Genomic DNA, 14,747 nt, shown 5'->3' with positions numbered 1-14,747 from the left:
AAAGTGTGAAGCCTCTGGAGTTGACAGGATCAACTATGAAGAAGGGGGTGACTTAGGGAATGGGGGCTGCAGCAAACCGATTTGGATCATGCAGTGCAAAGCATGCAGGCTGTCTATTCTTTGGCCATCCTACAGCGAGGAGCCTCTTTGTGCTAGGGAGGTGCAACAAACAATGTTGGCTGGGCAACTCTTTGACAGCTGCACCCTCTTTGCATATAGAGGGAATGAAACTTTAGTGATTTTTGAACAAGAATTGGCAAAGGTGTTGCCAACATACCTGACCACATGAGTGCATTGTTATTTCCACTGCTTCCATATTATGTCCAGTAGGGTTTCAATACTGATCTCCCTCAGGGACCCTCTTCCGCAGCATGAAATGCTAGGTTATGTGAAGTATTTAGCATCTTAGACTGTCTGAAAGTTAATACGTGGAATGTTTTTATACAGAAACTTGGTGACATACAAGTCTTTTTCAGCTGCCATTAATGTGCCCTCAGCGCATTATTATCTTTCTCTCCTTCTCCTGAGTTGGTAAGTCCCTGGGCACTGATGGATTTGATCATGGATCTTGAAAGAATTAACTCATGAGATAGTTGATGTCTTGGTCTAACTTTACCAAAACTCATTAGATTTGGGAAGATTCCTTTTAGTTTAGAAAATAACTAATGCAGTTCCCATATTTTAAAAAAAGGGGTGAAACCCAGAACTCCAGGCCCGTTAGCGTAACAGTTGTCAAAGGGAAGATGCTGGCATCTATTATTGAAGATGTAATAACAAGGCAAATGAACCAAAACTGCCGTTGTTGGAAATCGTACAAAAGCAGATGTTGCTGGAAAGAAAACTCAGCAAGCCTGGCAGCATCTGTGGAGAGAAAGCAGAATTAATGTTTTGGTTCCGATGACCCTTCTTCAGAACAGGCCCTGTGATAATTTTAAGGTAATCAGGCAAAACAAATGTGTTTTTTTTTGCTTGCAAATGTGCCTTGCTTTTATTTTAGAAACGAAAACACTGCAGGAAATGAGTTTAGTGTTTCAATTGGATCACATCTCACAATGGTTTTTTGTACATAAAAGGCATTGAAAATTTGAGAGTCTGCAGAACAATGGCACACAAAAAAAGACACCAACCAATTTTACTTTGCCATGCATTCTACAGTGCCATGCAGTCCACCATGTCATCAATGCAGTCAGACATATTTTGACTGGCAGACATGGTGTGGATATGAGGGCCAAAGGGCGCTTTTGCTTATTGTGAAACTCTCAATTCTGTAAATAATTGTGGAAAAGGAAGTTGCTTCTACAACAAGAAGGCAAGATTTGACTGCAGATGGCAATGCAAGAAGAATGATTGGTGAAAGTAAGAGACCCGGTCTGTCTCAAGGAACCGTTCATCTCGATCCTTTACCCAGGTCAGATCCAGAATACATTATTGGCTGTAGAAGAGATGTGAATAAGCAGTGCAACAGTAGGGAGTGTAAAATGAGCCATTTTTCAATTTGTTGAGCAGGTGAAATGAGACACCTGACACACTGAACATTCTGTAGGAATAGTAACAAAATCAAAACACAATTTGGTTCAAGAGGGAAGAACTGTTTGTGTGGTTTGTATGAAATATTTCATATGGTATAACCAATATTGAAAACTGACCATGTCACTGATGTACAGTTTGAGACTACAATATTTAATATTTTTATTCGGGTGAGAGCTCTTGAATTTTTAAAACATACCTTTCTACTTCTGGATCTCTGGAATCAGTGCAAATGAGTGACTTTTTAAAATGAAAAATTTCATTAAAAAGAATTGAAGCCATGTCTTACCTTAGCTTGAAAAAGCTGTTAGCTCCTCTGGGTCTCCAAACACCATGTTTACTGTCAGACACAACAGCTTCTCTGTAGAGATGAATTTATAGTGCAAAAAAGAACAGATGGCAAAGGGCTTTAATTTTAGAAAATGGCAAGATAATTCCAGCTCTCAAGGCAGATCTTACAAAGTAAAATTGGTTGGTGTCTTTTTTGTGTGCCATTGTTAGTGAAGTATTCAGCAATGTCCACTTGTTTTATAACTTCAGCATTATCAAAAACTATTGTATTTGAATTGGTTTCATGTCTGTAATTGACTTTGAATTCTGTCCTGTGTCCACAAAAATGCATGCATGCCTTACGAAGGAAAGTCACATTTCTATGATGGTAAGTGACAAAATCCCTTTACTGAAGCAGTGTTCCTGAAATAGTATGAATGATCTTGGGAGTAATTGTGCCAGGTTGAAGCCTGGGATCACAAAGCAGAAGATCTGTCTTGAGTTGACTGGTACTTACCATTGACTTAACTTTGAATCATAAAGTTCCTTTTGAGTCCACCTTCTTTGTAAATGCTGACAAATGTGAAATTAGTTGAATGCCTTGGGCTCTGCTAATGAGAGGAAGGGACCAAAGAGAATTTTGGTCCATTGTGGAAAGATGGCATGAGTATGGGCTGTAAACTGCAGCTCAGGGATGAATTGCATGTTCCAGTAGCAACATTGACTTCTGTCATTTCTGTTTTGCTTCTGGAATGTTGGATTAAATTTGCCAACTTTGCAATATTGAACGATTCAATTTATTTTGAACACAAAACTGATCTGATTAACAGGGATAAAGACCATGAAACACTAACCAAAAACAAACGGCCTGGAATCTCCAAGCTTTGAAAAAGAAAGGAAGAAGCAATTCCAATTCCATCCTTATTCTTATGCTTTTTTTCAATATTTCCCTTTATTCTTTACAGTTCAACAATGTCTTTTGAAGTAAGTGGTATATTCGTAAAAAAGCCTGTGTAATTATCTGGAAACTTGCTTATTTTAGGTGATTCTGACATCTTTATCCAAAGATTAAGGTTTCTGCAGTTATTTTAAACTCTGATCATTTCTGGCAGCCATAGTTTGGCTGGTGAATCTAATCAGTTTTAACAAAACCGTTCAATATTGAATGTCTACAGTAATCACCTCCGATTTGTAGGGCAGTGACTGAAACTTTATTCTGTTGGAACTGCATTTGTCTTTGGAACTAAAATCCTTTTTGTTTTAATATAGGGACGTTATCTAAGAAAGACCAACCCTTGTTCACATTACGACAGGTTGGAATAATTTGTGAGCGCCTGCTTAAAGACCATGAAAGCAAGATCCGGGAGGAATATGAACAAGTTCTTAACACAAAACTTGCAGGTGGGAGAACTTGGAAAAATTTGTTCAGTTCAGTGGAGAACTGGGAAACATTGAGCACTGTAGTGTGAAAGTAATAAAAACGTATCAGTGAATCAAGGTTCAGAACTTCAGCAACCATGTTTTAACAGTACAGTAAGTCCTCACTTAATGTGGCCCCCATTTTAATGTTTGTTTTTCTTTAAAGTGATAAGGTTAATGGGGGCTTGTAATCTAAGTTGCAAGGTTCATTTTAACAACTACCTGATCCAATTGATGCCATTCTGGAGTGGTTTTCCTGGTATACTAACTTTAGGGGTCTTCCTTTCCCTTCTGAATGTGTTATCTCTGGGTGTCTGAACTTGGTGGATTCTGAGGCCTGCGTCATGGAACCAAATATCATAAGAATTCAGAACGCCTATTCAAGCCATGATTGATCCAAACCACTCATGGTTGCTATCTGATGGCATTTCTTTGAGAGACCATGATGCTGCAGTTCCTTGGTGGCTGCCACCACCTTCCAGGATCTGCTGTGACACAATGGACTTGGAAAATCTACCGAACTGAGCCACGAATGTTGCCCTGCTAGCCAGGAGGAGGAAGGCCAGGGTGTCATAGCCAACCAAAAGGAGCAGGTCCGTAATGTGAGTGAATCCTGGAAACAGTGGTGACGATGATGTGGTCAGGAATGAGCACAGGCTCAAGTCAATCTAGGTCTTGACGAAGCACTGCCTGCTGTAGACTGTGGCTCCACATTTTGGAGTTCAGGGAGGGGAAGAGGTCATAAGTTAACAGGACAGCGAAGATCAATTGGTAGTTTAAGTAGATGTTACTTTCTTGAATTTTTAAATTTGTACATGCTTTAATTTACTAATGTCAAGTATTTCAACATTCAGGATAGTGTTTGTGATTTTCTGATAAAGGTTTGGTTGTTTCAGTCTAAAGTTAAGTTTCAGGAATGCATCCAAAGCATGTTGAGGACTTGCTATAGTCTATATACACATGGTTTAGCTATTCATTAGATGTCTTTGCTAAAGTAATATCTGGAAAGACAAGACAAGATAGGAATTGGAGTTGGATGGAGACTGTCTGTCTGCAGCTTCGTAGCTTCACTCCACCACCACCACCACCACCACCACCACTGATGCTCAGATCTTTGAAACAGTTTGAACTCTATAAAATCTCTTTCTGCTTTTTGCACAAAATGATTCTTGGTGTTAACAAAATTGGGTGGCATGATCGCTCAGTGGTTAGTGCCAATGCCTGTCGTCATTTTTTTTAGGATGAACTTGGTTGTGTCTTAGGTGCTATGTAAGGATCTTTTAGTGAATTCAGCCCTTTTTATTATCTGCTGCAGCTCTCTGAGCATTTGACTTGGTGCCAATCTCTTGCTTTTCTTTCCCTTGTAGCCTTCGTATACTTTTTTGTTAAATTGTGCAATCCCCTCTCAAATGTCTACCCTCTAAAATTTGCCTTCAGCAAATCTCTAGGCAGTTTTTGTCTTTGTTTTTGTTTCCCACTTTCATTTGCTGCTTTTGCAAAAACACTTCAAATTTGTGCCCTCTAGTTTTTGATCCTCTTAGCAGTGGGAACAGTTTCTTCTAACTTGTCCAAGCATCCTCCCATAATTTCGAAATTCTCGATCAGTCTACCTGAATAAATATAGCCAAGTCCCTCTGTTCTTGCACACTTCAATGTAGTACCCTTTCAGTTTATATTCTCTATCTGTTGTTTGTGTTAAAATGTATCATCTTGTGCTTCTTATAGTGAACTTCATCTCCCACCAATCCACTGACTCTTCCAATTTGCCAATGTTCTTTTGGAGGCTTGCATTGCTGTCCTCAATATACAGTGCTCCCAAGTTTTAAACCATCTGCTGTGCATTAAGGTCTAGACTTATCTTTTAATATGCGAAAGGCAATGGTCTCAATACTGATCTCTAGGGAACTCTACTATAGTCAGTCTTCCTATCTGAAAAATATACACATAATCATTGCTTTGATTCCTGTCCTTCAACCAATTTTGTATTGCCTTTACTACTGTCCCTCTTTTAAATTCCATGAGCTATACTTTTTCCTCACAGCTCTATCATGTGGTACTTGTATAGAGTCTTGCAAGTCTGTGTCGAGCACATTAACAGCATTGTCTTTATCAGTCCACTGTTACTACATTTTTTTTTAAAAAAGCCCAAGCACATTAGCTAGATATGGTTTACTTTTAAATGCATTTTGGCTCTTCTGAGTTAACCCCTACTTTTCTACATGACTACTAATAATCTGATACTGGAAGTGTTCCAACCAGGGGTAGGGCAGAAAGACATGTCTGGAATCCATTCCAGCTGAGATGAGATTTGTCCCTAATATTGTTCATACTGTACTGATTCATACTGGCCATTTAGTCAATTCCATCCCAGCCTAAATCTGGCTGCTGTGGCTAGATACACCTCTTTACAGCGATAGTAGGAACTGCAGATGCTGGAGAATCTGCGATAACTAGGTGTTGAGGTGGATGAACGGTCTAGGCCCAAAACATCATCTTTCTTGCTCCTCTGCTGCTTAGCCTGCTGTGTTCATCCAGCCTTACGTCTTGTTTTCTCTGTACTTCTTTGCACACGTTATGACCTTGAAGCATTGAATGGTGATGGCAGAGGCTCCAATTCTTTGTGTGGCTGACCAGGAATCTACTGCTCTTGTTGCCTCCTTTTTAGTGTATATTGGGAGCATTTACAGGTTAATACTGTCTTTTTGGCAAATGTTATGAAAGTACATTTCCTGGTCATCTAGCCTGGATTGAGATCCTTAGCCTGGGCTATAATGCTTCCAGTAGAGTATTTGATAAACTTTGATCCCAGATGATTAGACTGCTGTTCAAGTCAGACCCCAGAATGAAACTTGGCTTGGTGGATTTTTCTTGTTCTGTTAAATAACATGCTCTTGTCACTGGGACATAATCATGCAAGGCTGCAGATTTTCTTTGAAAGGAGTTATTAACTAGAAATAATAAGTAAAACCAAAATTTCTACATGGAGAACACATCTTAAAACACCTATCAAATCAGAATCTTAACCTGCTTCCTGTCCCAATCCATCTGTAGAAAGTCAAATCCAGAGAACGTGCACCTGTATATAAAGTCTTTTGAGTTCGATTTGCTGACTCCATTTGTTTCCTGTGAACTGCAATTATTCCTTGCGTCATTACATACAAAAAAAGTTAAATGTTCTCCTGGCTTTAAACTGCAGATTTGTAACCAAACTTTATTTCTTTCTTTCTAGTTTGGAAACTTCATAAATTACCCTTCTGAGGTTACTGCATTTTACCTGAGTTGCTCTCTACTCCTGTAAAGAGAGCCAAATCTGCTCCAATTTCTCCCCTAAACACCACCAATCTCTGTTTTCTAAACTAAAATTAATTCTTGATTACTCTGAACTGAAAACAAGCAAATGTCTTTTTGAAAACCACCACCATATGAACAATTTTCCAATGACCCTGCAGGGGTTTCCACCCACCTGCTTTCTGAGCAGTTCTGTATTAGGATCTGTTCCAGAAGGGGACACTGACTTATCTAAAAGAAAATTTTTCAACTAAGTGACCAACATCCAAGTGCAACCAATTTGAAATCCAAACTCCAAAAATGATGTATTAAACCCATTGTGTCACACTTGCCCTGAAAATGACAAAACAAAGATTCTTCTAAACTTAATATAATTGTGTAATAATAATAATAACAGGGTTGATCAAATTGAATCTAGTTGTTTCAAACCAAGTTCAGTTTCATTCTGTTTTAAAGAGACTGTTCTATTTTTCAGAACAATATGATGCTTTTGTGAAATTCACACACGACCAGATTATGAGACGATATGGAGAACGACCTGCTAGTTGTAAGTATAGATTACTTGTAGGTTTCACAATTCTTAATGCATTCCATTTTTTTTACAAGTGTAATGACAAGGAAAGGCATTGGACTTGTACCTAACCCCTCTTGCCACTTGGTTAAATTGTGAATACAAAATGCCTACATTTCAGATTTCCCTGTTGTAACACTGGCTGTTGAATCCAGCCTTACCTTTGGTGATTGTTAGAGAGACCAAAGCAATTTAATACCTTTCTATATTTATTGTAGAAATATAAACTGCTACCAGTTCTTAGAAATTTGTACAGCATTGACACTCTTTAAAATACTGCCAATAATGTATGGAGCAGCAGATTTTGAATTCATTCGAATATATGCAGTTAGGAATAATTGAGTGTTTCTGGTTGGGCACTAGTCATTCTAATATTGTGGTTTAAACTGAACTAGAACTGAAATATTAAATCTGTTCACCTTAGTCATTGAGAAACTTGTGAATTTCTTCTCTAACATTTTTTGGTCAAGTGAGTGTCACGTTGTCACTGCTGTCATTATTGTCCAACCCTATTACACCTGAGTTGTTGCTAAATAATAATGGTTGCACAGTATGCCATCCAGATGACACTTGACTTGGGATCTAGGGGTTGATCAAGATTACTTAATATATTATTGTCTCTGCTCATGTAGGTGGGAAAGGCATGATGGGAGTAGTCAAAGAAGCTTTGGCATGCTGTTGCAAACCGTACTTTAGATAATGCACTTTGTTGTTACAACCTATTAGTAATGTGTTTAGACTGCAAGTCCTGGACAATATGATTAGTTTTGGCAGTTATGCATAACCAGGCAAGTGGTGAATATTTCATCAAGCTGTTAACTTTTTTTTTTGCATTGAAGATCTTGGAATCAGATGAGCCATTCACTACAGAGTTTTCAGCTTCTCTCCTGCTCCAGTTGTCATAGGATTTTAAAGGCTGCTGCTTTAAGCTTGTGATAAATAGTGGCTCTTTTGAGTTCTGTTAAATGCTATTCGTCAAACATTACAGTGAGCTAGTCAGTATTTTCTTGATAGAGATGTTCATTGCCCTAAAACCTGCGTGAATGTTATTCAAGAAAGCATTTGAACACAAATCTGGAGCTGATGTGCAGAGATGAGTATTTCAGAAGCAAATAAGCAATTTGGAGAAAGTAGATGATCTTCAGAACATTCTGAAGTTCAGTATTCTAGCTTTTTTAAATGAAGTCGATGTAAGCATCAAATGATGGCTTCTGCCAGGTTATGTGAAGTTAATTGAGTTGTGTAGATTAGGGAAACGGAGTCTGTGCATAATAATTCATTCTTACTGTGTGTGACAACCATTATTATTAATAATAATATTATTATTGACTTGAATCAGTTTTACAGCATAGAAACAGACCCTTCAGTCCAACTCATCCATGTGTACCAGATATCCTAAATTTTTAATCTAGTCCAATTTGGCCCATATCCCCCTAAACCCTTCCTGTTCGTACACCCATCCAGCTGCCTTTTTTAAATATTGTAACTGTATCAGCTGTGACCACTTCCTTGGGCAGCTCATCTTTACACACCCCATCCTCTGCAGTGAGTTAACTGGGCTCATCTTGTTTTGAAAAACCTGGTAGCATTCTGTCCACAGCTTGAAGGTGAAGAATAACTGTAATGAGACACTAGAGGGCAGCTAGCCTTTTGTACATTACTGATATCAATAGAAGTGGAGGTGGCAGTAATATTCAGTTTCAGTTCTGTGAAATAACATACATTTATGAATGGATTTGATATAATTTGGTTTTGATCATTATTTTTAATCTTGTAAAGATCGAAAGCTCAATCATTTGTTTTTTGGTTGATTTCTGTAATGATCCTGTTCTTTTGCAACTGTATGAACTACTGTAATCTTGCCTACTGAAGTTTATCTCTGCATAATTTTAGATAATGTACTTCCCTAAATGTAAGTGTTTTGATTACTGATGGTCTTTATTAACGTGTGAATGGTGAATTGCAAGAACTTGTTAACTGGACAGTCATCCAGCTTTTAAAATTTTTAAGGGTCGGTGAAATGCAGTGCTTCTTTTTTCCATCAGTATACACTGTCTTACAGTACTTTTTTCTTTCCCCCCTTTACAGATGTATCCTGAAGCATTTTGTGATTGAACGGGTGTTGGCTTTCGCCTCAAGTCAGCTGCTGTACTTACGAGAACTAATTTTGGTGCCATGTTTTACCCACCTTCTACTTGAGGGATTTTAACTCTTCACTGCTGGCCCACCCTACCTCTTGTAAAATGAAACAAAAAGACAAAAAAAAATCTGACTTTACCAGTCATTGTGCTATCAGTACAGAGATTTGTCTACTTTCCACTGCTAACTCTGCTACTGTGAGAATAATCTGCCATTTATTTCCAGTTCAAGAAGCTGAATACCAAGCAACAGTTAATCTGCTTTTAAGAAGTGGCACTGAATATGGGATTGTTACCGTACAAACCTTTTGAAAGGATTAAAGTCTGTCACAAGTGATTAAAGTAGAAATTTCAGTTTCTCTGTATTGATCTGAAAAATGCAGTGCACTACAGTAATATTGCAGAAATCTCCCTTTTTTGTGTAGAATTTTTAATGTGGAGCATCATTACCTGTCAGCTACAGACATCTGTAATGCTGTTACTTCGCAGTAAGTGGGATGTGCATATCCAATCTAGTCACTCAATTCCGTGTTTGAACTGGAGACCTTCAAATTGCACACTCAACCTGGTCTGAAGCAAAAACTGACTGAGCCAGAAATATAAACATCCATGGCTCACTGGTCGGACACATGAAATGTATACTCGTGAAAGTCACTAATAACAATGCTAAAACATTTTTTAGTCTCAATTAGGCATCTAAAGAGGAATGGATAATAATGTCAGGGATCTGTTTTATTTCAAACTTTCTTCTGGATGTAGAAAAACCAGTAATCATTTGTGAATGGTACAAAGGTTTAAACTGGGTTAAATGGCCTTTCTTAAATAGTCCTGTTCTTGGTTTAAACTCAGTTTTGTAGAGTTTGTCTGTTTGAACAATAGTATGTTTACCTGTTGCGCCAGGAGTTTTAGATTGGCTTTCAATTTTATTTCATAACTTTGGCAATTAGATCTAAGATTACTTGAGCTAACTCTTTAAAGAGTTGCTTAGATTTAATTTTTAATTTTAGAATACTTCTGAATCTCTAATTGACAGCATTGACCTTTTTTAGCTCAGCCGATATAACACTGTACAATTCTGTATAAGTGTTTCTAATCACAAATCGGATTAGATCCTGGGCTGAGACTCAAACTGGTCTGTTTGGGGAAACAAATTGGCTCATGTAGGACTCTTAATTTGCATATCCAATCAAATGAACTCAAATCTAGATGTTTTTGCCATTGTCTGATGGCTACAGTATCAACTTCTTACTACTTCCCTATCCAATTAACAGGCTACAAATAAGGACAAGAAGAGGCATTTTTACCAACATTGGGAAAATAGAATTGTCATAAAAATCTGCAGGAATAACAGGGATGTTTGGCTGTTAGAATAAATTGCAATGAATGTTTGTTTGTTTTCAAAGCATAACTACCGAAAAATTGCAACTTCACCTCTTTGTCTTTGTATGTTTCTTACCCTGTGTAGTGTTAACAAGCTTTATTTTTAAAGGGGGGGGAAAAAAAATTGAAAAATACCTAAACTGGACATCTGTCGATATCCAGTTTTGGTTTGAACACCTAAGGATTCCACATTCCCGTCTCTCTTTTTTGGTTGAAAATTGATTTGTAACCTACATCAGTCTTGCATTTGCTTGTTTGCCAGAGTTTTGTTGCCTAGTTATGACGTCCGATGACTGACTTGTGTTTAATAAATCTAGAGTGGCCTTATAAACATTTTATGTTTTGGGATTATAGCATTGTCAGAACCAAGGATGCACACATGCTTTTATAAAACATGGCTACTGTATAGAATATGGAAGTTGCAATAACAGTTATACACCGTACTAGTGAAGATCCTACCCCTTTTGTGGTATTCATTATTCAAGGAAGCAGTACAGTGAACTTCCAAGTAGTTAATTGTCACTGGAGACAGTACTTTATCTGTTCTTTCCTCCAGTTACGGGCATTTTTGTAAGCATGCAGTGGCAGTTGTTGGTTACGTTTCAGTGTAAATTTAATTTGAACAAAATTTCAGACTTCAATTGAAAATTGTGGATTTAATAGTCACATCTAGACTGAAAACAGTCATAACCTGGTGCAGCTGAAGGTGACTAATTGAACTTTGAACTTTGGCTCTGCTCATTGGGAACAAATGGCTCAAGGCCTCCTAAATTTGACAGTGTTAGACTGGACCATTAGTTTGACCACAATTGAGCAGTTCCCTTTCATCTTGGATGGCGTGATGATTGAGGAAGGTGCATTTTCAAGTGATATTGATTCGCACAATTGTTTTTAAAATGCTTGTTCTTTCAAAACCTTCCAGCATTTTGATCTTTCCAACTCTCCTTTAAAGCTCATACGTCTTTTAAAATATCCCATTACATTAAACAGGACTGATTCTGAAGTCACCTATTTTTAATTGGAGTAAAGTGGTTTTAGTTTTCAAGAATCCTTCGTGTAAAGCTAGGGCTTAATCAATCTTTTTTAAAGTAAACTCTCCACTAAGAGTGCCTTCCATTCAACAGTAACTCTATATATGTACTATATCAATCCTTCAAGGAAGGTTTTAAAGAAAAGTCCTTTGCCTGAACTACTACATCAGAGATGAGAGAAATCTTTCCTCTCAACGTCCCATTTCTTCACACTGCACAAAAGAACTTGTCATGGAAAAAGCAAAATTGGAAAATAATTAATTTATTGAATGGAGTGTGATGTACTAACTAATTGTTGTGAGCAAAGATTACCAAAATAGAATGTGATCTGTTTTCCAAAACTGGTACGTCAGTTAATCTTGGTGTGGGTGGAGAAGGTGGGCAAAAAGCAGAGGAAATGCATGAGTTGGCTAAGTTTTTTTTTTGAACAAATCTTGAGTGATAGTAAAGCATGTTTGTTTTTTGTGTGTGTGTGTGTATTTTGGGAGGAAAGCTTTCCTACAATCGTGTTGATCCTGTTTTTAAAAGTCTTCCCTGTCTTATTCTTTTTTGTTTTATTGCCTTCCCTGAATATTATAAATTGAAATTGAGTTATAAAATATCTAGCTGGTTTTTGGCAGTACACAGTGCTAGTTCATTCCTGTTACATTAGAATATGCAGAAAATTTTCTGAATATAAATGACAGAATAGAGATCAGAATTAAGACTTGTGAATCTCACTTTTTTAGAAGGTTGAAAATTAGTCTGTGATTAGAACAGGTTAGTTTTGTTATGATGTCTATTGCAACATGAATTGAAATCCCAGGAATTTAGGTTTTAAATGAGCAGAGAATGACTTGTTCTAATCACACACAAGCACTCTATTTTGCAATCATCCTTTTTATGTGCTTATCTAACAATTACAGGACAGTTAGTGACAAGACTATTGGCCCTCCGTAAAGCAAATGTTTTTGCCCCTTGAGATAATATTTGCTACTTGCTGAAGTGTTCTGTGTATTAGATGTATTGTTTGTGGATACTGCATCTCCTTTGTCTAGAAAATTATTTTACTTCAGTAAATGCCACTTGTTTTATTGAACTCATTAAACAAATACAAATATCAACTTGATTCCTAATTTTGTACATTTTGGAAGGCTTCAGTAAGTTGGTCTTTCATACTGTGCAACTTTTTTCCTTTAAAGTTGTTTTTCCTGACTGGTTTTAAAAATTGCTCAGTGAATTGCAATAAATGGTTAGACATTGCAAGTAGTCTAAGGTTTGTTGCAGTAAACCAAAATAAGTTTGCCAAAATTATTGGCCATTACAAAGGACTTGGAACAATAAACAAACACTTATCTTGCAGATGAGTTCCCAGCATTTCACCTTCTCCTGAATTTAATATAGTCCACAAGTGCACATTGATAAATGTAGAGCAGTGATTCTGAAACAGCAATCTGAGAATGTTTGCTTGTTTGTTTATTTTAAAGGGGTCTGTCAGTGACTCCCTGCCTTCGCAGGAAACCGTTTTGAAAATCTCTTTAATGTCACACTCAAATTTACAGAATCTTTGACTAGTTTTGTCTTCCAAGTCAACAGTTGACACCTGGTATAGCATTGCTCTTGCAGGTTGACTGAAATTTCCTTCTCGTCCTTTCTTGCAGCCTCTTCCTGGTGGAATTGGACTTGGTCAATTCTTGCCTATAATTTGTCATTAGTTAATCTTGGGTGACAGCAAGCATTCCTATTTCTTCTCCATTACCTCCTTAGTTCTTAAAGATCCAAACTTGGTCACCTTTTGTTCTTTATCAGCACGTTATCTGTGTTTTGCATTATCCAAGGACATGCTGTCAGTTTCTACATGTTCACTGATGTGCAGTTGTACCTTTTTCACCTCCTTTCTTTAATCCTCCACTGTCTATTTGCTATCACGTTGTTTTGTCTTCTGTGAACTGTAACTCTTTTCCCTCCAGATAAATGATGTAAAGGCTGTACAGTTTTCTGACCCCGAACTCACTATAAATGCCAAATCTTTAGGTTGAACAACATTATTTGCTTGTTTGTTAAAATTCAAACCTGTATCATACATGTTGTGAAGATGACATAATTTTTCTTTCTCTGGAATTACTCTTTCTGCTCCTTTAGCTTGTGTATATGAACAAAGGGAAAAGTTCCAAGGATGGATTCTCAGGGGATTGCACAAAGATGAGGAAGCACACCATGAACCGATTTAAAGTAAGAGGAATTTTTGTGCCAACTAAGCTCTGCTGTGGTCTAGAGGTGTTGACTGTTGAATGTCTTTGTCTTTTTTAAAATTATCCCTGATCACCTTTTGCAAATCAACATGCAACTGATGCATTGCACAATTCTCCCCTCCCTGCAGGTTTTCACAATCTGCACACCATTGTATTGTCAACTTTATTCAGAATTTGTTTGCTGTATTAATTACATTCCCCTGATAGCAATGAATAGATAACAAAATTGCATTGTTTTAAACCTTACTGCTGTAATAAAACATTAGCTCACTTTTATATACTAAATTGCAAAGAAATACATACTATTTTTACATAAGTGGCATTCAGATAACACATGAGGTTTGCACTGGTAAAATCCAACAGTGCTCAATTTTTAGTTGTGGTTATAATTGCCAGGAGTTAATAACGTTATTGTAGTTGAACACTCAAACCTTTAGTTTGCATACACAACACTCTCTCAAAATCAATCAATGATACACATTTGTCTGCAGAAGCAGAATCAAGTAGAATGATTTGTGAAAATTAATCGAGCTATTAGAAGTAGAAATTACCCTTACATTTCAAATAATAGCTTTGTCTTCTATGTCCGACTCTCTCTTTTCTTTTTATTGACTTTAGCTGCACCTTCAATATCATAATTCCAAAAAAAATTCATCTCCAAACTTCGAGACCTTGGACTCTGCTCCCTGCTCTGCAACTGGATCCTGGACTTCCTGACCTTCAATCCATAATGATAGGTGACAACATCTCTTCCACAATAACCTTCAGTGATAATCTTCAACACTGGTGTCACGCAAGGCTGCATACTCGGCCCTTGCTATACTCCTTATACACGTGACTGTGGCTAAATTCGACTCCATTTTCAAATTTGCCATAGTAGGTCAGATCTCAA

The 14,747-nt window shown here is 37.3% G+C and overlaps 1 protein-coding gene across 2 annotated transcripts in view; it reads left to right on the top strand.

Annotated features, from left to right (window-relative positions):
* Window positions 1-12,727, top strand: part of akirin1 (akirin 1) — a 33,824-nt gene extending 21,097 nt beyond the window's left edge. Inside the window, exons 3-6 of one of the 2 annotated variants that reach the window (XM_048557961.2) lie at window positions 2,165-2,185; window positions 3,067-3,198; window positions 6,980-7,051; window positions 9,164-12,727. In XM_048557961.2, coding sequence (XP_048413918.1) covers window positions 2,165-2,185; window positions 3,067-3,198; window positions 6,980-7,051; window positions 9,164-9,174 — 236 coding nt within the window. In that variant the 3' untranslated portion in view covers window positions 9,175-12,727. The remainder of the gene's footprint in view (window positions 1-2,164; window positions 2,186-3,066; window positions 3,199-6,979; window positions 7,052-9,163) is intronic. The other variant, XM_048557962.2, reaches the window with a different exon arrangement.
* The last annotated feature ends 2,020 nt before the right edge of the window (window positions 12,728-14,747 follow it).

Source organism: Stegostoma tigrinum, chromosome 24 (assembly GCF_030684315.1).
Source record: "Stegostoma tigrinum isolate sSteTig4 chromosome 24, sSteTig4.hap1, whole genome shotgun sequence".
Taxonomy (NCBI): domain Eukaryota; kingdom Metazoa; phylum Chordata; class Chondrichthyes; order Orectolobiformes; family Stegostomatidae; genus Stegostoma; species Stegostoma tigrinum.
This window is presented reverse-complemented; position numbering and strand designations above follow the sequence as displayed.